This window comes from Lucilia sericata, unplaced genomic scaffold (assembly GCF_015586225.1).
Source record: "Lucilia sericata isolate MDLA Ls3-8-SP2 unplaced genomic scaffold, ASM1558622v1 Contig001170F_arrow, whole genome shotgun sequence".
NCBI classification, from domain to species: domain Eukaryota; kingdom Metazoa; phylum Arthropoda; class Insecta; order Diptera; family Calliphoridae; genus Lucilia; species Lucilia sericata.
The window spans coordinates 46863-71296 of NW_023995139.1; the positions used below are offsets into that span (position 1 = coordinate 46863).

The 24434-nt window shown below is 29.2% G+C and overlaps 1 protein-coding gene across 1 annotated transcript in view; it reads right to left on the bottom strand.

Moving 5' to 3' along the window:
- LOC119610365 (trithorax group protein osa) overlaps nucleotides 1-17846 on the bottom strand; it is a 39500-nt gene extending 21654 nt beyond the window's left edge. The window contains exon 1 of the mRNA XM_037965536.1: nucleotides 17231-17846. Within this exon, the coding sequence (XP_037821464.1) occupies nucleotides 17231-17233 (3 nt within the window). The 5' untranslated portion in view covers nucleotides 17234-17846. The remainder of the gene's footprint in view (nucleotides 1-17230) is intronic.
- Between the last annotated feature and the right edge of the window lie 6588 nt (nucleotides 17847-24434).

Here is a 24434-nt window from a genome sequence, read left to right on the forward strand (position 1 = left end):
AGTTCTAGTTCAGTTCTAGTTCAGTTCTAGTTCAGTTCTAGTTCAGTTCTATTTCAGTTCTAGTTCAGTTCTAGTTCAGTTCTAGTTCAGTTCTAGTTCAGTACTAGTTCTAGTTTAGTTCTAGTTCAGTTCTAGTTCAGTTCTAGTTCATTTCTAGTTCATTTCTAGTTCATTTCTAGTTCTAGTTCAGTTCTTGTTCAGTACCCCTCAGAATAACCGGTGCAAGAAAATCAGTCCTTCTGGCCATTGGTTCATAGTCCCTGCAGACTAGATGTAGCAAGATAACATGCTGCAGTGGATAATTTTTAAATGTTTAGTTGTTTTTTAATTATGTTCAATTCCGCCCCATTGTGGCATGTACACATATTATTGCTCTTAAGACAGTTAGCCAGCCAGCCGGCTAGTTAAACCACTTTTTTTCTTGGCTTGTGTTATAAATTTCACAGAGTCATGAAATGGTGTTAAAGACTAAAGAAAAAATGTCTTCAAAAAAATTGTTAAATTTGTAATTGAATTTATTGCTCTTTTATTAGACTGTATTTTCTACAATTTGTTGTCGTTGGTTTTATTTCTTTTCCTCTTGTCATTTGTGGATTCTAGAGTTTCTTGGAAACACACACACAAAATTAAAATTTATTACTTTAAAATGAAATAAATGGATATTGGTTTAGGGACGTTGAAGAAAAAAAAAAAAAACAATAAAATTAAAATTTATTGATTGTTTTCCAAGATTTGTTTGCAAAAATCAAGTAATTTTTGTTTTCAATTGGTTTAAGAGGATTAAAATATTTGATTGAAATGAATGAGATGTTTTGATGTAAGAAATTTGAAAAAAAGAACCGAAATTAGATACACATGGGATCATATATGATGACAAAGATGTATGTTTTGTTTTAAGGGCATCAGTATCAGTTCAAATCTCTATAAGATAAAGTAATTATTTCCCAGGAATTCCTAAGCCTACTTCAAATTATGAGAATTTTTTCTCAAACCTTAAATTTTTTAATTTCTACGTGTTTCTAGTCCTCTTTTAAACATAAATTATTTTAACACTATTTAAAGGCCTACTCTTCACTCTTGCCTAAATTGTTATAAAATTTTATTTGCCTTTTATTTAATTGTCTACGTGTTATTATTTGCCACATTTTTTTGCGAATATCATATCAACTTTCAAATTAATTTCTGTTTTCATTTTCTTCTTAGAATATAAATAAAATGCGAAACGAGTAGAAATTAAAGTAAAAACCCTTTTCAATTAGTTGATGTTTTATTAATGAACCTCAAAGTCCTTAACAGTTTGTTATAACTTTTTTTATTTGCTTTAGGTTGTTTAACATTTAGTGAGAGTGGAAAAAATATTGGTGTTAATGAGTATTGATTGTGGAAAGTGATATTTCTAGGGTAAGATGGTAGACAAGGTCGCTTTAAAAAGGGCTTTCAGGCACTTCTAGGAACTAGAAATGAACTGAACTACAATTGAACTACAATTGAACTACAATTGAACAACAACTGAACTAAACTGAACTAGAACTGAACTAGAACTGAACTAGAACTGAACTAGAACTGAACTAGAACTGAACTAGAACTGAACTAGAACTAGAACTGAACTAGAACTGAACTAGAACTGAACTAGAACTGAACTAGAACTGAACTAGAACTGAACTAGAACTGAACTAGAACTGAACTAGAACTGAACTAGAACTGAACTAGAACTGAACTAGAACTGAACTAGAACTGAACTAGAACTGAACTAGAACTGAACTAGAACTGAACTAGAACTGAACTAGAACTGAACTAGAACTGAACTAGAACTGAACTAGAACTGAACCAGAACGAAAATCGAATTTTTTTTCTCTTTTTAGAAAATGTTGCTCTTCAATGTATATAAACATTTGTATACCCAAACTCATTTACTTACTAGAACTGAACTAGAACTGAACTAGAACTGAACTAGAACTGAACTAGAACTGAACTAGAACTGAACTAGAACTGAACTAGAACTGAACTAGAACTGAACTAGAACTGAACTAGAACTGAACTAGAACTGAACTAGAACTGAACTAGAACTGAACTAGAACTGAACTAGAACTGAACTAGAACTGAACTAGAACTGAACTAGAACTGAACTAGAACTGAATAGAACTGAACTAGAACTGAACTAGAACTGAACTAGAACTGAAATAGAACTGAACTAGAACTGAACTAGAACTGAACTACTAGAACTGAACTAGAACTGAACTAGAACTGAACTAGAACTGAACTAGAACTGAACTAGAACTGAACTAGAACTGAACTAGAACTGAACTAGAACTGAACTAGAACTGAACTAGAACTGAACTAGAACTGAACTAGAACTGAACTAGAACTGAACTAGAACTGAACTAGAACTGAACTAGAACTGAAATAGAACTGAACTAGAACTGAACTAGAACTGAACTAGAACTGAACTAGAACTGAACTAGAACTGAACTAGAACTGAACTAGAACTGAACTAGAACTGAACTAGAACTGAACTAGAACTGAACTAGAACTGAACTAGAACTGAACTAGAACTGAACTAGAACTGAACTAGAACTGAACTAGAACTGAACTAGAACTGAACTAGAACTGAACTAGAACTGAACTAGAACTGAACTAGAACTGAACTAGAACTGAACTAGAACTGAACTAGAACTGAACTAGAACTGAACTAGAACTGAACTAGAACTGAACTAGAACTGAACTAGAACTGAACTAGAACTGAACTAGAACTGAACTAGAAATGAACTAGAACTGAACTAGAACTGAACTAGAACTGAACTAGAAGTGAACTAGAACTTGAACTAGAACTGAACTAGAACTGAACTAGAACTGAACTAGAACTGAACTAGAACTGACTAGAACTGAACTAGACTGAACTAGGTTTGCTCAGATTCGAAAATCGAATGTTTTTTTCTCTTTTTAGAAATATTGCTCTTCAATGTATATAAACATTTGTATACCCAACTCATTTACTTTAAAATTATTAATTTTCTTTAAAAGAAATATTGCAATTGTTGAAACCTCTCCAAACATTACTCAGCGAACAATGTCAGGCCATAAAAGTAATCAAAAACTCAATTTAAGTTAATTTCACCTGTGTGAATATTAAAGGAATTTTGAACTTTTATTTTTTATGAAAGAAAGCAAGTTATAGAAAATATTAACTGAAAAGAAGGTGATAAAAATATATACAATATTAAATTACTTTTAACCTACATAAAGGTAAAAAATGTTAAAAAATAAAAATAACTTTTTTTTTTTTGTAAAAAGCGGCGACAATGACAAAAGCAAAGAAGAAGCTGCTGCAGCCACACAAAAAAAGACTGAATATTAAAAGAGACATACAAACTCATCTTAAAATAAAGCAAAAAAGAAAAAAAAAATGTGACAGAAAATAACTAAAAATTAAGTATATTGAAAGTAAAAGTTTTGTTGCTGTCTGGCTGTGTGGATGTTGCGGTATGGACTTGAGACTCTGGCAGTTTGGTTGGTGTATGAATATTGCTTAACGTTCAGCAAGAAAACCAGTCATTTCCACTAGCTGGTAGACAATCATGTACACGAGATGTTACCAAAGACAACCAACAGCAACTTATGGTAGTGACTCTTCTCAGTGGCCCAAGTAGAGTGAAGATTTGTTGCTACACTAAGTTTTGCAACAACACATTTTACGACTGAAGAGTGTCGGGAATAAATTGTAACTTGGGTGCAAAATGTATAAAATTTATTATACCGCTGAGTGTGTTTTTTTGGTTTAAAATCTTCTGCTTTTCCTTTCATTTATTCAGTGTCTTTAGTCTCAACTTCAGTTTATTACCGCATTCTTTTTTCTTCAAAAAATACTTTTTTTTTTGTTAAACACTTTGTATGAAATAATAATGCTTCAAAAAACTGACTAAAACCATAAATTGCTTTTGGCGACTTTGGGTCTGTATTACAAACAACAATTGTGGTTAAAGGTGTTTTCAATGGTTTATGTATCATCTTTTATTTCTTCGATTATTTGGACTTTTTTCTTCAAGTTTATTTTTATTGATTTTTTTCTTCTTTCTTATGTAGATTTTGTATGGGTTATACGATACTTTTTTTCTGAAATTTTTGTTTATATTTCTTTATTTTTTTTTTCTTCAAAAAGTTTTTGTGCAATTCAAGTTATTGAAAAAGCTAAAAAAACGTTTTTTTTTTTGTAAATATTATGTAACCTGTTGAATTGAACTGGTAATTTTGTTTGTTAGCCACATTTTGTTGAAATAAGTTGTTGCTTTTTTTTTGGATTAAAAAAAGATGGTCAGGAAAAGAAATTTCATAAGGCTGTTTGCTGGTTTAACGTAATATATATTTTTACTAAAGCTTAAGAAATAAACATTTAATTGATTTCACTTTTACTTTAACAATTTTCTTGAGAAACAAATTTAAGGTTGGGAATTTGTCCGATACAACTTCAAGGAGTTTCCATATGACGTTTTAAATTAACAGAAATAACTAATGTGTTGAAAATAATGATGGCATAATTATGACTTAACAACAATATTGCTGGCTTTGTGTTAAGTAATAAATAGAGCTTTCTGTGAACTGTTCGATATTACTATTAGGGAAAAGGTTTAAGTCCTCAAAACTTGATACTGCAATACTTCTAAGGGCTTCAATTCAAGTATACTGGTGAGTAGAGGAGAATTTGAACCGAGATCAACTAAGAGAGCTGAATGAAGAGGATAGAGCCCATTGATATTCGGTCCTATTTAGAAGAACCATAGGCCAAAGGAACCGGAAGCTAAACTGGAAATACCGTATAAAGGATAGAACCCATTGGTCCTATCTAGGAAAATTTCCGAGAAAATCCTTTTCTTATAGAAAATTTTTCGAGAAAAACTTCTTTTTATAGAAAAAAAAGTTTGCGAGAAAATCTTTTTTTATAGAAAAAAAATTTTCCCAAAAAATCTCCTTTTTATAGAAAAATTTCCGAGAAAATCTTGTTTTTATAGAAAAGTTTCCGAGAAAATATTCTTTTATAGAAAAATGTCCCAAAAAATCTTCATTTTATAGAAAATTTTCCCAAAAAGTCTTCGTTTATAGAAAAATTTCCCAAAAAATCTTCTTTTTATAGAAAATTTTACGAGAAAATCCACTTCTTTATAGAAAATTTTTGAGAAAATCTTCTTTTTATAGAAAATTTTGGAGAAAATCTTCTTTTTATAGAAAAATTTCCTAGAAAATCTTCTTTTTATAGAAAAGTTTCCGAGAAAATCTTCTTCTTATAGAAATTTTCCGAGAAAATCTTCTTTTTATAGAAAATTTTACGAAAAAATCCTCTTTTTATAGAACATTTTACGAAAAAAATCCTCTTTTTTATAGAAATTTTTCGAAAAAATCTTTTTTTTTTATAGAAAAAAACGAGAAAATTCTCTTTTTATAGACAATTTTCCGAGAAAATCTTGTTTTTATAGAAAATTTTCAGAGAAAATCTTCTTTTTATAGAAAATTTTCGAGAAAATCTTCTTTTATAGAAAATTTTCGAGAAAATCTTCTTTTTATAGAAAATTTTCGAGAAAATCTTCTTTTTATAGAAAATTTTCGAGAAAACCTTCTTTTATAGAAAATTTTCGAGAAAATCTTCTTTTATAGAAAATTTTCGAGAAAATCTTCTTTTTATAGAAAATTTTCGAGAAAATCTTCTTTTATAGAAAATTTTCGAGAAAATCTTCTTTTTATAGAAAATTTTCGAGAAAATCTTCTTTTTATAGAAAATTTTCGAGAAAATCTTCTTTTTATAGAAAATTTTCGAGAAAATCTTCTTTTTATAGAAAATTTTCGAGAAAATCTTCTTTTTATAGAAAATTTTCGAGAAAATCTTCTTTTTATAGAAAATTTTCGAGAAAATCTTCTTTTTATAGAAAATTTTCGAGAAAATCTTCTTTTTATAGAAAATTTTCGAGAAAATCTTCTTTTTCTAGAAAAGTTTCGAGAAAATCTTCTTTTTCTAGAAAAGTTTCGAGAAAATCTTCTTTTTCTAGAAAAGTTTCGAGAAAATCTTCTTTTTCTAGAAAAGTTTCGAGAAAATCTTCTTTTTATAGAAAATTTTCGAGAAAATCTTCTTTTTATAGAAAAGTTTCGAGAAAATCTTCTTTTTCTAGAAAAGTTTCGAGAAAATCTTCTTTTTATAGAAAATTTTCGAGAAAATCTTCTTTTTATAGAAAAGTTTCGAGAAAATCTTCTTTTTATAGAAAATTTTCGAGAAAATCTTCTTTTTATAGAAAATTTTCGAGAAAATCTTCTTTTTATAGAAAATTTTCGAGAAAATCTTCTTTTTATAGAAAATGTTCGAGAAAATCTTCTTTTTATAGAAAATTTTCGAGAAAATCTTCTTTTTATAGAAAATGTTCGAGAAAATCTTCTTTTTATAGAAAATTTTCGAGAAAACCTTCTTTTTATAGAAAATTTTCGAGAAAATCTTTTTTTTATAGAAAATTTTCGAGAAAATCTTCTTTTTATAGAAAATTTTCGAGAAAATCTTCTTTTTCTAGAAAAGTTTCGAAAAAATCTTCTTTTTATAGAAAATTTTCGAGAAAATCTTCTTTTTCTAGAAAATTTTCGAGAAAATCTTCTTTATATAGAAAATTTTCACATAAAAATTTCTTTTTATATAAAATTTTCCGAGAAAAATTTATTTTTATATAAAATTTTCCGAGAAAAATTTATTTTTATATAAAATTTTCCGAGAAAAATTTATTTTTATATAAAATTTTCCGAGAAAATATAGAAAATTTTCGAGAAAATCTTCTTTTTCTAGAAAAGTTTCGAGAAAATCTTCTTTTTCTAGAAAAGTTTCGAGAAAATCTTCTTTTTATAGAAAATTTTCGAGAAAATCTTCTTTTTATAGAAAATTTTCGAGAAAATCTTCTTTTTATAGAAAATTTTCGAGAAAATCTTCTTTTTATAGAAAATTTTCGAGAAAATCTTCTTTTTATAGAAAATGTTCGAGAAAATCTTCTTTTTATAGAAAATTTTCGAGAAAACCTTCTTTTTATAGAAAATTTTCGAGAAAATCTTCTTTTTATAGAAAATTTTCGAGAAAATCTTCTTTTTATAGAAAATTTTCGAGAAAATCTTCTTTTTATAGAAAATTTTCGAAAAAATCTTCTTTTTATAGAAAATTTTCGAGAAAATCTTCTTTTTATAGAAAATTTTCGAGAAAATCTTCTTTATATAGAAAATTTTCGAGAAAATCTTCTTTATATAGAAAATTTTCACATAAAAATTTCTTTTTATATAAAATTTTCCGAGAAAAATTTATTTTTATATAAAATTTTCCGAGAAAAATTTATTTTTATATAAAATTTTTCGAGAAAAATATATTTTTATGGAAAATTATCCGAGAAAAATTTATTTTTATAGAAAATTTTCCGAGAAAAATTTATTTTTATAGAAAATTTTCCGAGAAAAATTTATTTTTATAGAAAATTTTCTTCTTTTTATAGAAAAAGAATTCTCGAGAAAATTGTGTTTTTATAGAAAACCAATTCCCGAGAATATTCTCTTTTTATAGAAAAAGAATTCTAATTCTAGAATATTCTATTTTTATCGAAAAAATCTCGAGAATATTCTCTTTTTATAGAAAAAAATTCTCGAGAATATTTTATTTTTATAGAAAAAGAATTCTCTAGAAAATTCTCTTTTTATAGAAAAATAATACTCTAGAAAATTCTCTTTTTATAGAAAAAGAATACTCGAGAATATTTTTTTAAAAAAGAATTCTGGAGAAAATTCTTCTTTAATAGAAAAGGAATTTTCGAGAAAATTATCTTTCTGTACATAAATTATTTTCCATTTCGTTAGCTTACTTACTTTTTGTTTAATATAAGTATTTACACTAGAAGTTTACATACCTGCAATTAAAAAGAAAGAGAAAATAGTTAAACAAATATATTTTAAAACAAAAATATTTTATAAAAATTAAAGCTTATGTAAGTGAATATTATGATAAAAATTAAAAGTGAAATTTGTTTATCTTAACAAATATTACAAAAGCATGTCAAGCTTAATTAAGGGTAACAAATTTAAATTCCTGTTTTATTCCCCAATTTATTATGTATATTACACAACTGTTGACTGTTATTAACAGCAACATGTTGCTAAACATGTTTTCTTTAAAAACCGTTAACTAATAAGCCCAATCATCATAATATTTGATTACTACACCCCATATTAATTTCGTCAGTTTTATTAAAACGTCTTTCAGCATTAACTTTCAATAACAACAATATTAAAAAAATAACAACTTTTTAAAACTATTTCAAAATCAATTAACATCTTATTAAAAATTTCTTGAATCAATATTTAAATAAAACATTTCTTTTTTTTCGTAATTTCTTTCACAAAATATTTACGAATATTTTTTTAACATAAAAGAGGGTGAATAGTGGAGTAAAATAAAAAGTTTGTACTAAATAATTTATGCATGTAGGCAGTTTTTTAACTGACTTTCATTGATAAACCTCAGCTGAAAACCAAGGCATCGCAGGCGGAGGCAGTGTAGTACTACAAGTGGTGTACTTTGCTAGCAACAACACTTGTTTTGTTTACTTGATTGTTTGTTGGTTTTTTTCTTCCATAAAATAATTTTTTTTTTTTTCAGTTTGTTAACTTTCTTTTAGGGCGCGTTGTGTACGTTTATATTATGTATGTACATCTTATTTGTTAATTATTGAAAAAATAAAATTAAAATACACAATAAGTTTCGTACATGTACGTCTAGTTACTTTAAGATAATTGGGTGTATATTTTTGCCCGAAATGCTGTTAAAAATATTTTATTTATTTTTGGTGTTTTTGAAAAAAAATCAATTTCACTTTTTATGTCATCATATGATGCTGATAATGCTGGTGCTTTTGCCACAAAAAATTTTGCAATCTTTTTCTTTATTTTATTTTATTGGTTATTTTTAGAGAAATTTCAATTGTTCAAATGAAATTAAGAAAATAATTATCACATGAAATTATTTCCAAAGTGGATTTACTTTTATAACAGTGATTTTTCACGAAAACGCAGGAGCAAAACCAGACTCTCCATTACCATCTGTAAGCCTCACGTACCGCAAAGAATATTTGAGGATCTTGACTTTGCCGATGATATATGCCTTGAGTCCAATAGTGTTTATGGGACTTAATGAACCCTCCAAATGAACTAGAACTGAACTAGAACTGAACTAGAACTGAACTAGAACTGAACTAGAACTGAACTAGAACTGAACTAGAACTGAACTAGAACTGAACTAGAACTGAACTAGAACTGAACTAGAACTGAACTAGAACTGAACTAGAACTGAACTAGAACTGAACTAGAACTGAACTAGAACTGAACTAGAACTGAACTAGAACTGAACTAGAACTGAACTAGAACTGAACTAGAACTGAACTAGAACTGAACTAGAACTGAACTAGAACTGAACTAGAACTGAACTAGAACTGAACTAGAACTGAACTAGAACTGAACTAGAACTGAACTAGAACTGAACTAGAACTGAACTAGAACTGAACTAGAACTGAACTAGAACTGAACTAGAACTGAACTAGAACTGAACTAGAACTGAACTAGAACTGAACTAGAACTGAACTAGAACTGAACTAGAACTGAACTAGAACTGAACTAGAACTGAACTAGAACTGAACTAGAACTGAACTAGAACTAGAACTAGAACTAGAACTGAACTAGAACTGAACTAGAACTGAACTAGAACTGAACTAGAACTGAACTAGAACTGAACTAGAACTGAACTAGAACTGAACTAGAACTGAACTAGAACTGAACTAGAACTGAACTAGAACTGAACTAGAACTGAACTAGAACTGAACTAGAACTGAACTAGAACTGAACTAGAACTGAACTAGAACTGAACTAGAACTGAACTAGAACTGTATTAGAACTGAACTAGAACTGAATTAGAACTAAACTAGAGGTTATTAAACTTCCTTGAAAAGTAAAGAAAGAAAAAATAATGTTCCTAAGAGGAAAATAATCCAAATAGCATTTTAGCAGTGAAATCGTTTTATAAATATTTCCCTTTAAACAACTTTTAAATGAAATCCTATACTATCTAGGAAATTATATTGAAAAGCGGATAACTGTGTATGATATTTTTTTATAAATACATATTAAGGTCATCAAGTTCTTGTTGCAATATCTAGACTACGCCATTCGCTGTATATGTGTGTGTTTTTGTATAATTTTATTATAACAAACAGACATTATGCGTCTACATTCATTATCCTTGTAATCCTTGGCAAATACTGTGCTAAGTAGTTAAGTAAACTACTACAATGAGTTAGTAAAATAGATACTTTTTTACACATACACATAGACTTTTAACAGCGGCATAAACGCACTATTTCTTAAGGCAATAAAAAAAAAACAAAAACAATAAAAAAGAACGGCAAATATTGTTTCACATCGGAAGGTTTCTGTTTCCCCTTCTTAACTTCCTTTTTATCCTCAAACTCTTTACTAACCTTTAGTTATAGTTTTTGCTACAATGTTTTTTTTTTCTCTTATTTTTATTATTGTTGTTAGTGCTTGAACTTTTGCAACAGTAAAGTTTTGCAGCACATATTTTTGCACTAATTGCAGTAAATGAAAAATAATTTCTTCTTATAACAAGAAAAAAAATTAAATAAAAAAGTTATGCTAAGAAATTTTTCTTGTGTTTTCTGGGAAAAAGAGTGAATATTTTTTTTAAACAAACTTATGAAAACAAGCTTGAAGAAAAGCAAAGAAATTTTATGACAATAATTTTTTTTTTGTTCTTGTATGCAAACATTTTTGTTTTAATTAATGCTATTAGAGATATTAGAAACAATAATAACTATAAATTAAGAACAAAGGATTAAAGTAGGGATAAAAAAGAATGTCCTTGTAGAAGGTAGAGTAAAGTTTTAAAAATGAGTTAAAAATTCACAAATAGTTAAAATAGCTTTAGGGATGGCTATTTAATTTAGTTAATAATTGATTCTGGAAGTTCTTTTAAACATTCGCGATAAAGTTTTTTCATTTCAAGTGGTTAGTAGACTTTTTGATATTTAAGTACATGTTGCTGCTATTAGCTACATGTTGATGAACATGTCATTAGTTCTCTAATAGCTATGGCTAGATAATGTTGCATTTATCCGTGAGAGCTTTTATTGGTTAGAGAAAAATATTTATCAGGAACAGAAATATAAAGCAAATTTGTATTAAGAAGAAAATTAAAAGCAAATTATTTGCAAAAAGAATTAAAATTTCTACAAATTGAAGAATTATCGCGAAGGAATCGTAAACTTTTTATAAACATATCATTTATCGTAGAAAATACTTAGTAAATGTTTAATAACAAATATATCTATTGCTAACTGAATTCAAATAGAATAAGAACATTGAATAAAATTTTCTTTAAATATATCTATTGCTAACTGAATTCAAATAGAATAAGAACATTGAATAAAATTTTCTTTAAATTAAAGAATTATCGCGAATTTATCGTGAATTTTTCATATACTGAAAATTTAATGCAATATTTACTAAATATAGAAAATGTATAGCAAATTTTTATTAAATTAAAATTCTATCGCAAACTTTTCTATAAAGAGAAGATTTATTTTGAATTTTAACTTTCTATTAAGAGAACATTTATCGCGAATTAATTAAAATTTTTCAATTTCATCAATAGAAAATCTAAAGCACTTTTTCATTGAAAAGAAAATCAATCGCAAATTATTTATAAATAGAACTAGAACATTATTTCATAAATTCTTCAAATTAAAGATTTATCGCGAATAAATCGTAATGTGTTCATAAACAGAAAATTTATCAAAAATTTCAAAATCAGAAAATGTTTGGAAAATTTGTATTAAAGTGAACTCTATCGCGAACTGATTACAAATGGAAATATATTATTGTAAATGTTCCATTAATAGAAGATTTATCTCGAATCGATCGTAAATTTTCTTTCGCGATTTGACAATTTTCAACAGAAAATCTATACCAAATTGTCATTGAATAGGAAATCAATTGCAAATTAATTGTAAATAGAAGTAGAACATTATTTCATAATATCTGTAAGTTATACATTTATCGCAAATGAATCGTCAACTTTTCATAAACGGAAAATTTATTGCAAATTTTTGTTAGAAAAAATTTAAGAAATTAATTGCAAATTTCCTACAAGGAACTGGAAATGAATTAACTGCAATAATAAAATTATTTTAAATATTCTTTAAATAGAAAATTAATCGCGAATCGTTCGCGAATTGTACGCAAATTTATCATTAAAAAGAAAATTTATGGCGAATTGTTGAATTTTTTTAAAGAATTGTTCGCGAATTAGTGACAAATTTTCTTTAACTGAAACATTCCTTGTAAATTTTTTTAAAGAGAAAATTTATCAGGAATTGTTCTCAAATTTTCTATAAAAGAGTAATTAAGAATATATAAGAATTATTTCATAAATACATCATTTAAAAAGAAAATTATTCAAAATTGTCTAATAATAGAAGATTTATTAAGAATTTAATCCAAATTTTGTAAAAATGGGCAAATGTTTTACGAATAGAAGATTATTGAAAATTATCTACAATAAAAAGATTTATAGCGAATTGATCGCAAATATTCTATAAACTTTTTCTATAAAATTTAATCGCAAATCTTCTATAAACAAACAACTTAAAGCAATTTATCATTAACAAGAAAATTTATGACGAATTGTTGAAATTTTTTTCAATTAGAATTGTTCGCGAATTAGTGACAAATTTTCTTTAAATTTAATATTCCTTGTAAATTTCTTTTAAAGAGAAAATTTATCAAGAATTATTCACAAATTTTCTATAAAAGAGAAATATTAAGAAAATTGAGAAATATTCGCGAATTTTTTGCGAATTATCTCGTAAATACATCATTTAAAAAGAAGAAGATATTGAATATATATAATTTGAAAATAGAAGATTTATTAAGAATTAATCGCAAAGTTTGTAAAAATAAATCAATAATTGGCTAATGCTTTACGGCAAAGTTTCACTAAAGAGAAAAGTTATAGCGAATAGAAGATTATTTCGAATTATCTACAATAAGAAGATTTATCGCGAATTGATTGCAAATATTATATAAAGTGTTTGTATAAAATTTAAACAGACAACAATTTATAGCAATTTTTTCCATTTGAGATAAAAGCTATCATGAAATGTTGGAAACTTTTGGAAACAGAGGATTATTCGCGATTTAATTGCAAGTTTTTAGTAAAGAGAGCATTTTTGCGAATTGATGGCAAATTTTCTATAAACATGGAAAAATCTATCCCTAATTATTTAAAAATTAAAATTTATTTGGAATTGCGATTAATTCGCAAATTTTTTAAAGAGAATTTATTCGCTAATTATTCATAAATTTTCTACAAATACAAAATTTATCTCAAATTTGCGCTCAAATATAATTTATCAGAAACATTTTTCTAAATCTCCTGCAACAAATTGTTTCTTATATAATCTTTAAACTAACATTGAAAAACTGACCCCTAAACACTTAAAGTAATTTGTCTACCTAGTAAAAATTTATACACTTTCGAAACAGCATGCTGCAAATATCAAAACCAATATGTATTTAAACAGTTTACATTTTAACGACTTTTTTTCGTTAATTTTTTCAAAGTAAATGTAAACTTTGTTTAACGTTTATTAATTTATCTAATTGAGTTTTATTTGATTTAGTGAAATTTTTGAAATAGTTAAAAACATATGGAAAAAAACGTTAAACATTAAAAAAACCTATAAAATAGGAACGTGCTATTGATTATCTAAAATTAAAATCATAACTTCAAATGTAGATTTAAAGAGCGATAAAAGGATTTTATAACAAAATTTTATGTTTTTTTCCAAAGAAAGTTTTGAAATAAAAATAGTTTGTAATTGCTTAAAAATACCACTTAAAAAGGCATTGTAATAAAAGTATTTTTAATGCTGCTAATTAGTATGCAAAAAAACTGAATTGTAATAGTTTAAAGTACTTTTTGAAAGCATACTATTTTGTTAAGTATTAAATTGTCAAAATTGTACTCAAAAAAGAGGGCCCCAAAAAGCTAAAGTCATAGAAAATTTTCTATAAATTTAAAATGAATTCTTTATTATGTTCTCTCTGTAAAATGCTTAAAGGATTCGTTATCCTTAATGAAAATACAAAATATTTTTTTTTTCGCATACAAATTTAACTGAAACAGTTAAGGATTAAAGCGGATAAAAACAGCAAAAAGACTAAAGAAAATAAACATTAACGTCAAAAAAATGACAAACAATAGAATATTAATGCTTTAAAAAAAGAGGAATCTAATTAATGTAGAGTTGGGGGATTTTTTTGGTTCCCCACAATAAAAAGCTGAAGTTTTATATACCAAAACAAAAGCAGACAAAAGGAGATGATTAAATAAATAAACAGGATTAAAAAATATTATTTTTCTGTTGTTTGCAAGTTAAAGATTTGTTTTGTTTTTGTGAAGTGATTGTTTGTTTGTTGTGAAAATTAAGGAAAAATTATTTTTATTGGAAGAAACATTTAATTAAAGCTTTGTTGGGTTATTGTCTAGCAAAATTCATAAATTAAATAATTATCTTGGTAATAGACCTGCAAAAGTATATATATATTCTGCGTCCTTGATAAATTTTAAGACGATCTAGCCATGTTCCGTCCGTCTGTCCATCCGTCCGTCTGTCTGTCTATTGAAAGCACAATAGAGTCCGAATGGAAAGAGCTAGAGGATTGAAATTTTCCACAAATATTTTTTATAGGTAAGGTTTGCTTGGCATTGAAAATAGCCAATATTGGTTCACGTTTTCGCATAGTCCCCACATAAGTGGACTCCCGAAATACAGCTTTAACAGTCAGAACTGCTTTAATAATATGATTAGAGCAATGAAATTCGACATAAATAAGTTTCATATAAGCAAAAATTGCTCCACCAAATTTTATAAGAACCGGTTCATAATTGACCCTAACCCCCATGTAAGGGCCCCTTCAGAAAATAACTTTAACAATGGGCGTTAAAGATGGCTTGAAAATATATAGATTAAATTTGACATAAGTAAGTTTCTTTCTAGCCAAAATCTATCTAACAAATTGTATGAGAATCGGTCCATAATTGACCCTACCCTCCATATAAAGTACTACTGGCTTAAATATACTAGTACAGTTATGAAATTCGACTTAAGAAACTTTTATAGGAACGTAGAATGTTCAATTTTATATACGTCCACTACTGCAGGTTCAACCATTTGAGGATTGAAAGTTCGCCAAAATGCTCATACGGATTTCTGTAGTGTCCATGCAAACTTTTATGATTCAGCCTCTAATAGTTTCCTAGATATAGGAATTTTTGTTCTTAATTTATAAGTTAGGTGACACGCCCTCTATTGCAAGTTTGCCCAATTTTGGGCAATTTTGGAGAACTCTAGCCGTTATATTTTCTCACATACACTTTTCAACATTTTCTTTATATGGTAGGTGCCACGCCTACTGCAACAAGTTTGTTTATATTTCTGAGTTATGTAACTTTTAATACTTATTATAATGTGGAGAGGTCAAATATTGGCCCTGAAGTATCCTCAGAAATATTTGCCTATTCGATAAAAATTATGATCTATTGTCCGGCTGTCCAATAGATCCAAATTGACACATTTTTCCACTTAAGCCCCATATAGCCAGATCAGCTGAACTGGACGTCTCATAATCGATTGAGAAAATGATTTTGAGGTGGAAGAGGCACCAATATTTCTCAAATATCTTCCTCATTATAATAATTTAAGTTATAAAAATGGCGCCAAAAAGTGATATTTAAAAGAATTGTTTCATGTCAATTTTCAAATTGATAAAAGTTTATAAAGTGACCTATTAATGAACCTTTTCGATAAAATATTTGTTTAAAGATTTTAGTGTCTTGCATAAAAATCAAATAAGAAAGTACCTATAGTGGGGCGAAGCCGACCATATGATACCCTTAACCTGTTCTGAATATTAAATGTGATTGGTGTTAATAAGTGAATTGTGGATATTAAAGTCACTTTCTGAGGGGGACTTTGTATGGGGTCTAGGGTCAAATTAGGTCCGATCATTTCGAAATTCAGAAAGGACATCAAAGCTTAAATGAAACATAATTGTGTCACCTTTTATCGAGATGCAATTATATTTTACAGAATTATGAGCTTAACAGCCCTTTTCGGGGGATTCAGTTGTATGGGGGCTAGATGAAATAATGCACCGATTTTAATAATTTTCAATAGGCTTCGTCCTTGAAACGTATATGCCAAATTTTATCAAATTATTTTGCAAATTGTGACCTGTACTTTGATAACAACGTTTATATGGACACACGAACGGTCGGACGGACAGACATCCTTCGATAAATCGAATCTGAAAGTGATTCTGAGTCAATCGGTATACTTTAAGGTGGTTATAGTATTAAGGTGGGTATTGTATTAAACACATAATACCCTACCCACTATAGTTACAATCAAAAGATTTTAAAACAAATTTTTCACTTGTCTCTAGCAAATATGTGTTGTAGTGATTAAAATGAAACTTTTGTAAGTTTAAATACCCTTTAATCTTTGGGTCGGTCATACATTGGTACTCAAAAGGAAACTTTTTTTCATAAAGCAGTCCTTAGAAACTGATTAAAGTTTTGTTTAAAATTATATCAAACAGTTTTTTCTAATTTCACTCATTTTAAACAACCTTCACTTTTACTAAATTACTTAATTTTTATTCATAAGTTTTCCTTAAGGCAAATAATTTTGCATACATTTAAAAAGGACGACATTTTCTTTATCTTGTGCACATTAATTTTCAACAAAAACAAACACTTTTTCTTTCACAAATTTTTCATTGTTTTCTTTATGATATGCAAATAATTAAGTTTTTTTTTCTGGACAAAAAAAAAAACACACACACACACATAAGGATGAGATTTGTTAAGTCCTGGGAATTTTTTAGTATAATTATGAGATTTTTTTTTAGTTTTCTCTTTCAACTCCTTTAAATAGTTTGACACAATACTTTAATCCCATTTTATTTGCCTGGTACAACACTACTGTCAGATTTATATAAACCTCTTTGTCAAACAAATATTTTAGAAACACAGAACACAAAAAACAATTATTCCTGTTTTTTTTTTATAATTTTTATATAAAATGTTGAGGATGCCTACCATTTGTTACGGGATAAAAAGAGAAAAAAGTCACAAAACACTGTTAATCCTTGAAGTTGTTGATTGTCGGGTTGGTTGGTTTGTTGGATTTATGCTGATGACAATATTAATGACGACGACTAGGACGATGTTGCTGTTGCTGATGATGATGACGACGACAAGGATTCTACTGTTCACAATATTCGTTTGTTTGCTGATGATGCTTTAGCGTATCAACTTCCGGTTTTAAGTTTCAAACATTAAAACAGCAGAGAAAAAAAGACGAGAATTTATAACAAACAAACGGAAACGGATATAAGAATGTTTGAAAATTTTATTTTTCGTTTTATTTTCTTATTAACTTGTAGAACACACATACACAAAAACAATTGCCAGAGTTTTTCGTTTTAAAACTAAACCAAAAAAAAAACTTATAAGTTTTATTTGTATTTTTTCACTTTTTTTAATATTTTAGTTAAAAGACAAGTTTTTATTTGACTTGTCGTTATTTTTCGTTTCAAAAAGAAAAAAGCAAGAAGCTTGTTGAACAAGCTTCAGTTTCTTTTGCTTAGATAATAAATAAATGGTTTTTTAAAGAAAAAAAAAAAAAAAAACCGACGCGACAATTTTTTTCCAAAAAAACAACCGGCGTTCGTATACGACCCGTTGCTTGCCACTTGTGAATATTAAATGCTGGTTGTAAGATGTTAACGGTTACTATTATAACCACAAAATGCCCAAAAATTGTATATTTCAGTTATTTTTCGTCTGGCTAACGGAAGATCGCACATGTAATACATATAAAATTCGTTTAACACAGTTGCTGTTTGTTGTAGTTGTTTTAGCCATGATGTTGGCTTTTTTTCACAGCTTTTTGGCCAGGAGAGAGTAAGTGCACACACACACACTTACAAAAAAAGAGTGCGAGTCATGAAAATAATGCAAATAAAACCGAAAGTGTTTTTTTTTTTATTGTAATGCCCTGACAGTGACTTATCTGCCCAAGTACGTACGTTTGCATGTTGTTGTCTGTCTATCCATGATCTTGCTTCCACTCCCTAGAGAGTGTTAAAAATTTCGATTGCAAAAGAGCTCAACACAGATCTCCCCTTATATTCACACACTTGAAATGTAAACAACCTGTTTGTTGTTGTTTTAAAAAAGACACACATTTTTTTTTTTAAATAAAATGCAAATTTTCAATGCTTTTACTGGTAAATGTTAGGTAGTTGGGGATTATTTAATCACTTAATGCTTGGTTATAGTTTAGGATCCATTAATCATAAGAAGTGGAAGACAAAGTATTGAAAAGTAAGTAGTAGATTGCTTGATCATCTATTGATTGACTCACTGACAGCCTACTTGAGTCATCATTGGCCAGACCAAAGGAATCAAGGTCTTATATGAAGTGATTCATAAAGATGACGAATAGGAGTTTTAGATTCATCTCTGCTTAATCGTATATTTACATAGTATATGAAATTCCTTTCATAGTCTGAAGAAAATACCTTTATAATGTTAATCATCGAGATATTCCATCATGCTTTCATTTCTGGTGACATATTTTGAGCGTTTTTCTTCCAATAGTTAAATGCATTCTTCATACTTATTTGGCGTTTAGTACCTGTTTTATACCCTACACTAGTATGCGTTTGAGCCAATGTTTGTAACACCCAAAAATATTGGTCCTATACCCACCTTAAAGTATACCAAAATTAGCTTGTGTGTCGATTTAGCTACGTCCGTCCGTCTGTCTCTGTCTGTCCGCTTGTCCATGTAAACATTGTGCGCACGCTACACGCAACAATTTTCAATATAATTTGATGAAATTTGGCCCATAGTCTTCATTTGACTCAGTTATGAAAATGGTGCAAATCCGTTCATTATTTCGCATAGACCCCATACAACTGTATACCCCGAATGGGGCTTTTGAATTCTTAATTATGTTAACTGTTCTAGTATCTTAAGAACAAATCTTCAAAACTTATCTTTATAAGTGCCTAAATAATACTGCCGATATTCATAACGATCGGGTCTCCATATTATGTGGAAGATATGATCAATTATGGGCCTATAAGAAACTACTCAAGAATTAAATAAAAACCCAAATTTTTTTTCGAGGTAGACTAAAATTTATACTCATTACTTTTTACGTTGTGTACCGATTTTGCTGATTTTCAATACCAAACTGATTAGGACAACAGGGAATATATTGGGTGAATTTGATTGATTTCTTTTGCTTAGTTTTAATGGGAGCGTGTTTTAGACAGACAGAAAGACAGACAGACAGACAGACAGACAGACAGACAGACAGACAGACAGACAGACAGACAGACAGACAGACAGACAGACAGACGGACGGACGGACGGACATAGCTAAATCGTTTCATAATTTCATACACACGAAAGCACAAACTTATATATATCCTCTGTCATCTCTAATTATGGAGGATGGTATAATAATCAATGTATTTATTAAACTCTATAGAAATTGATGCATAATTGATTTAACTCCTCATAAACCTCCAATTCCAAACATCATAAATCATTAAGCAAATTATTAACATACAAGTTCTACAGACATCGCATAAAGTTAAATATGAGACCTACATATAAATGTACAAAGTTACTATTCCCATAACAGTAAATATATATTTTAATCAAGTCTCTTCGTTATTCCCCACAATCAAATTGCTTGGAATTCAAAACCCATCAACATCATCGTCATCATCTTGAACATCAGCAGCAATAACCTTACACAACATTTTGTTTAAATTCATTTGCTTTAGTTATGGTCAAGTTAAAAAATCATTTTACGAAGAAAACAAACCCACTCACTCACTCCACTCACCACACTCTTGCTATAAAACGCTCTTTAACACATTCTTTTTTCTCTTCAGCAACAACAATATCACACGAAAAAGCCATAAAAATAAACAAAACAATTTCGCTTTCATTTGCATCATCAACGATCAACAACAACAACAACATCAATTACCAACATATTTGTTTTGGCCAAAAAAAAAAAATTGTTTACCTAAATACCAATACATGATTATGGGGACTTCTCATACTCTTATAGACATAATACTAAAACCGGTTTAATTAGGGTTTACAAGACAGAGAAAGAGATTGAGAGTTACTTTAAGTCGCTCTCAGTTGATCTTTAAAATTCACACGCACAACATTATTTACTCATAAGACGAACGAGCGATGAATGTTTAATATTGATGATGTTAATGACTGTGGTCTTGGCCGGCCAAGACTCTGCTACATACCCACCACTATCACTTTTGCTTTCATGCCTTCACTCACTCACTTACACTTAGCACTGTGTTTGGGTGCATACGTGCTTATTGCTGATTGTGTTAATAGTTGTTGGGAAAACTCTGTACGAAGAAGATCGTTGTAGAGTTAACAACTGCATTTTTTTAAGTTTATTAGTTTTTCCAGTTTTTATCTATGACTGAAGGCTGAAATGAAATAATAAAATTTTTTTTGTTTTTGTAATTTTTGATGTTCGTAACCATTATGACCTGTGGTTAAACCAGTCTTACAATTATTTTCGGGGTTTCGTTTCGTTATATCTCTACTTATGACCGGTGGGTGGTAAAAGACAAAGAGCCAGTTTTGAGTTTTTTTTTTCAAATGAAAGATCGTGACTTGTGGTTTTATTGGGTTGAAATGAAAGTAATTTCAAAGTGAGATGTTTACTTGTATAGTCTAGAAAGAATAAACTTACAATACAAGTTGTCTTTTAATTCACATACAAATTATTGATAAGATGTAATTTGAAGTAATCAATATAGCCAAAATATTAGAACAAGTATAGTCGGACATAACATACCATTTGATACCCTACATCAGTTATTACCATAAAATGTGATCTATATTTCATAACAAGTAATAATTTATGGTGGGCATGGCCGATAACTTACAAATTTTGATTATTTTTTTTAATAATAAATTATTTAATTTCATTTTTACCTTAATTCAGAAATATTTTAACAATTTGTTGACAAAAAAAGCATTTTCTAAAAGAGGTGTTATATGGGGTAGAGGGTCAATATGGTCCTATTCTTGTATATTTTGGTAGAGGAATTTAAGCCTACATCAGTTATATATGCAGAATACCATCGTCATATTAGTGTTTATAATTGAATCAAGTTATTTTCTGAAGGGGACTTAGTATGGGAGATAGGGTCAAATGAGGCTAGATCATTACGAAAATCAGCAGTATTATTAGGATTTACATAAAACTAAGTTTTGTCGATTTTTAGAGTGATAGAAGAACATTTAACATATTTATGAGTTCAAAGGTCCTATTCAGGGTACGGTTGTATGGGGCTATACGAAATAATGGACCGATTTTAAAAAAGGCTTCGTCCTTGGGTCAAAAAAAGAACGTGTGCAAATTTCATGTGATTATCTTGAAAATTGCTACCACACGGATGGGCAGACAGACAGACAGACAGACGGGCAGACATAGCTAAACCCACTGAGAAAGAGGATTTAGCTATGTGGGTGGGTGTAGGATCAATATATTTTGGCGTTATGAACTATATGGTAAAATGGGCCAACCCCTATAAAATTTTTCAAATTTGTTTGTATTTTACAGCCATAACTGAATATGGCCATAAGAGTAATTGTTCTGAAACCGACCAGGTGAAGATGAAAGTTTCATGGAATTAGCTGCGCATGACAGAAGGAACGAACATTTGTTCGTTAGTTGTTAGATTAGTTAGTTAAGTTAGTTAGTTGTTAGTTATTTGATTTAGTTAGTTAGTTAGTTGTTAGTTAGTTAGTTAGTTAGTTTTAGTTGTTAGTTGTTTCGGTTAGTTAGTTAGTTCGTTAGTTAGTGTTCGTTAGTTAGTTAGTTAGTTTATAGTTAGTTGTAGGTTTTCGATTCGTTCGTTAGTTGAGTTACTAGTTAGTTAGTTGTTAGGTTTTCGTTTGTTTTTGTTAGTTTAGTTAGTTATGTTAGTTTAGTTAGTTGTAGTTTAGTTAGTTTAGTTTGTTATGTGTTAGTTTGGTTGTTTTATGTTTGTTTGTTTCTTTGTTTGTTTGTGTTTTTTTTGTTTGTTAGTTTAGTTTAGTTTTGTTCGTTCGTTCGTTCGTTCGTTCTTCGTTCGTTCGTTCGTTTGTTTTGTTCGTTCGTTCGTTCGTTCGTTCGTTCTTTCGTCGTTCGTTCGTTTTGTTCGTTTTTCGTTCGTTTTCGTTCGTTTTCGTTTCGTTCGTTCGTTCGTTCGTTCTTCGTTCGTTCGTTTCGTTCGTTCTTCGTTCGTTCGTTCGTTCGTTCTTTCGTTTCTTTCGTTCGTTCGTTCGTTCGTTCGTTCGTTCGTTCGTTCGTTCGTTCGTTCGTTTTCGTTCGTTCGTTCGTTCGTTCGTTCGTTCGTTCGTTCGTTCGTTTGTTCGTTCGTTCGTTCGTTCGTTCGTTCGTTCGTTCGTTTTCGTTCGTTCGTTCGTTCGTTCGTTCGTTCGTTCGTTCGTTCGTTCGTTCGTTTGTTCGTTCGTTCGTTCGTTCGTTCGTTCGTTCGTTCGTCGTTCGTTCGTTCGTTCGTTCGTTTCGTTCGTTTCGTTCGTTCGTTCGTTCGTTCGTTCGTTCGTTCGTTTCGTTCGTTCGTTCGTTCGTTCGTTCGTTCGTTTTCGTTCGTTCGTTCGTTCGTTCGTTCGTTCGTTCGTTCGTTCGTTCGTTCGTTCTTTCGTTCGTTCGTTCGTTCGTTCGTTCGTTCGTTCGTTCGTTCGTTCGTTCGTTCGTTCGTTCGTTCGTCGTTCGTTCGTTCGTTCGTTCGTTCGTTCGTTCGTTCGTTCGTTCGTTGTTCGTTCGTTCGTTCTTCGTTCGTTCGTTCGTTCGTTCGTTCGTTCGTTCGTTCGTTTCTTCGTTCGTTCGTTCGTTCGTTCGTTCGTTCGTTCGTTCGTTCGTTCGTTTCGTTCGTTCGTTCGTTTTCGTTCGTTCGTTCGTTCGTTCGTTCGTTCGTTCGTTCGTTCGTTCGTTCGTTCGTTCGTTCGTTCGTTCGTTCGTTCGTTCGTTCGTTCGTTCTTTTTCGTTCGTTCGTTTCGTTCGTTCGTTCGTTCGTTCGTTCGTTCGTTCGTTCGTTCGTTCGTTCGTTCGTTCGTTTCGTTCGTTCGTTCGTTGTTCGTTCGTTCGTTCGTTCGTTGTTCGTTCGTTCGTTCGTTCGTTCGTTCGTTCGTTCGTTCGTTCGTTTCGTTCGTTCGTTCGTTCGTTCGTTCGTTTCGTTCGTTCGTTCGTTCGTTCGTTCGTTTGTTTTTGTTCCCGCCTCCCTTTTCGTTCCCTTTTTGTTTTCCCTGCCCCCCCTTTCTTCCTTTTGTCTTCTTGCCCCACCCGTGGCCTAATCCCCCCTCTTAGTTTTCATAAGTTCCAAATACGTGACCTTCCGCATATTTACGTGAGGTTACTGATCAATGTTAAATTTGTACATATACCAAAAAGACATTCATATTTTTAATGAAATTATAAAATACTTATGGATTTAAGATTTGTTTTTTTTTTTTTTGTCAACACAAATTGCTCATTTTAGATAAAAAATTCTATTTGTTATTCTTCTATTCGCCACAGCTACAAAAATATACTATATTATTTATAAGCCAAATGGGCTAAATTGTTTTAATAGAAAGTTATTAAGTATTAAAAGCATTTTTTCTCATAAGTATTTATTTAATACAATCCACGCATGCTTTATATTACTTGCATAATTTTTATTAAAAAAATATAATTTTTTGAATTTTTTTTTAAATAATTTATTTTCCATAATACAATATTATTCGCTGAAAAAATATATATAAAGTTAATCTCCATAACGAATTTGCACAAAATACAATGAATATAAATAAATGTTGGATAAAAGTCAAAATGAAATATTAAAGTTAAAAAAATAAATAAAACTGAAAAAAAAATTTCAAAAATACGTAGACAATAAACAAAAAATGTTAAGTATGTACTCGAGATAAATATAATGTGAGGAGTATGGAAGTATTTTCTATATACGGGCGCCTGCAAAATATTTTCGCATTATGTAATAATTTTGTGCATATGTATGTGTGTACATATGTGTATATACTACAGGCATGTATTTACGTGAGAGGATATTAAGGTAGTTTTTTTGTGCAAATTATTTTTAAAGACATCTTGTTACATACATATTTAATAAGAAATTGTTTAAATACATACATCGGAACTGAAACTAAACAAGAAATTCGCTTAAGT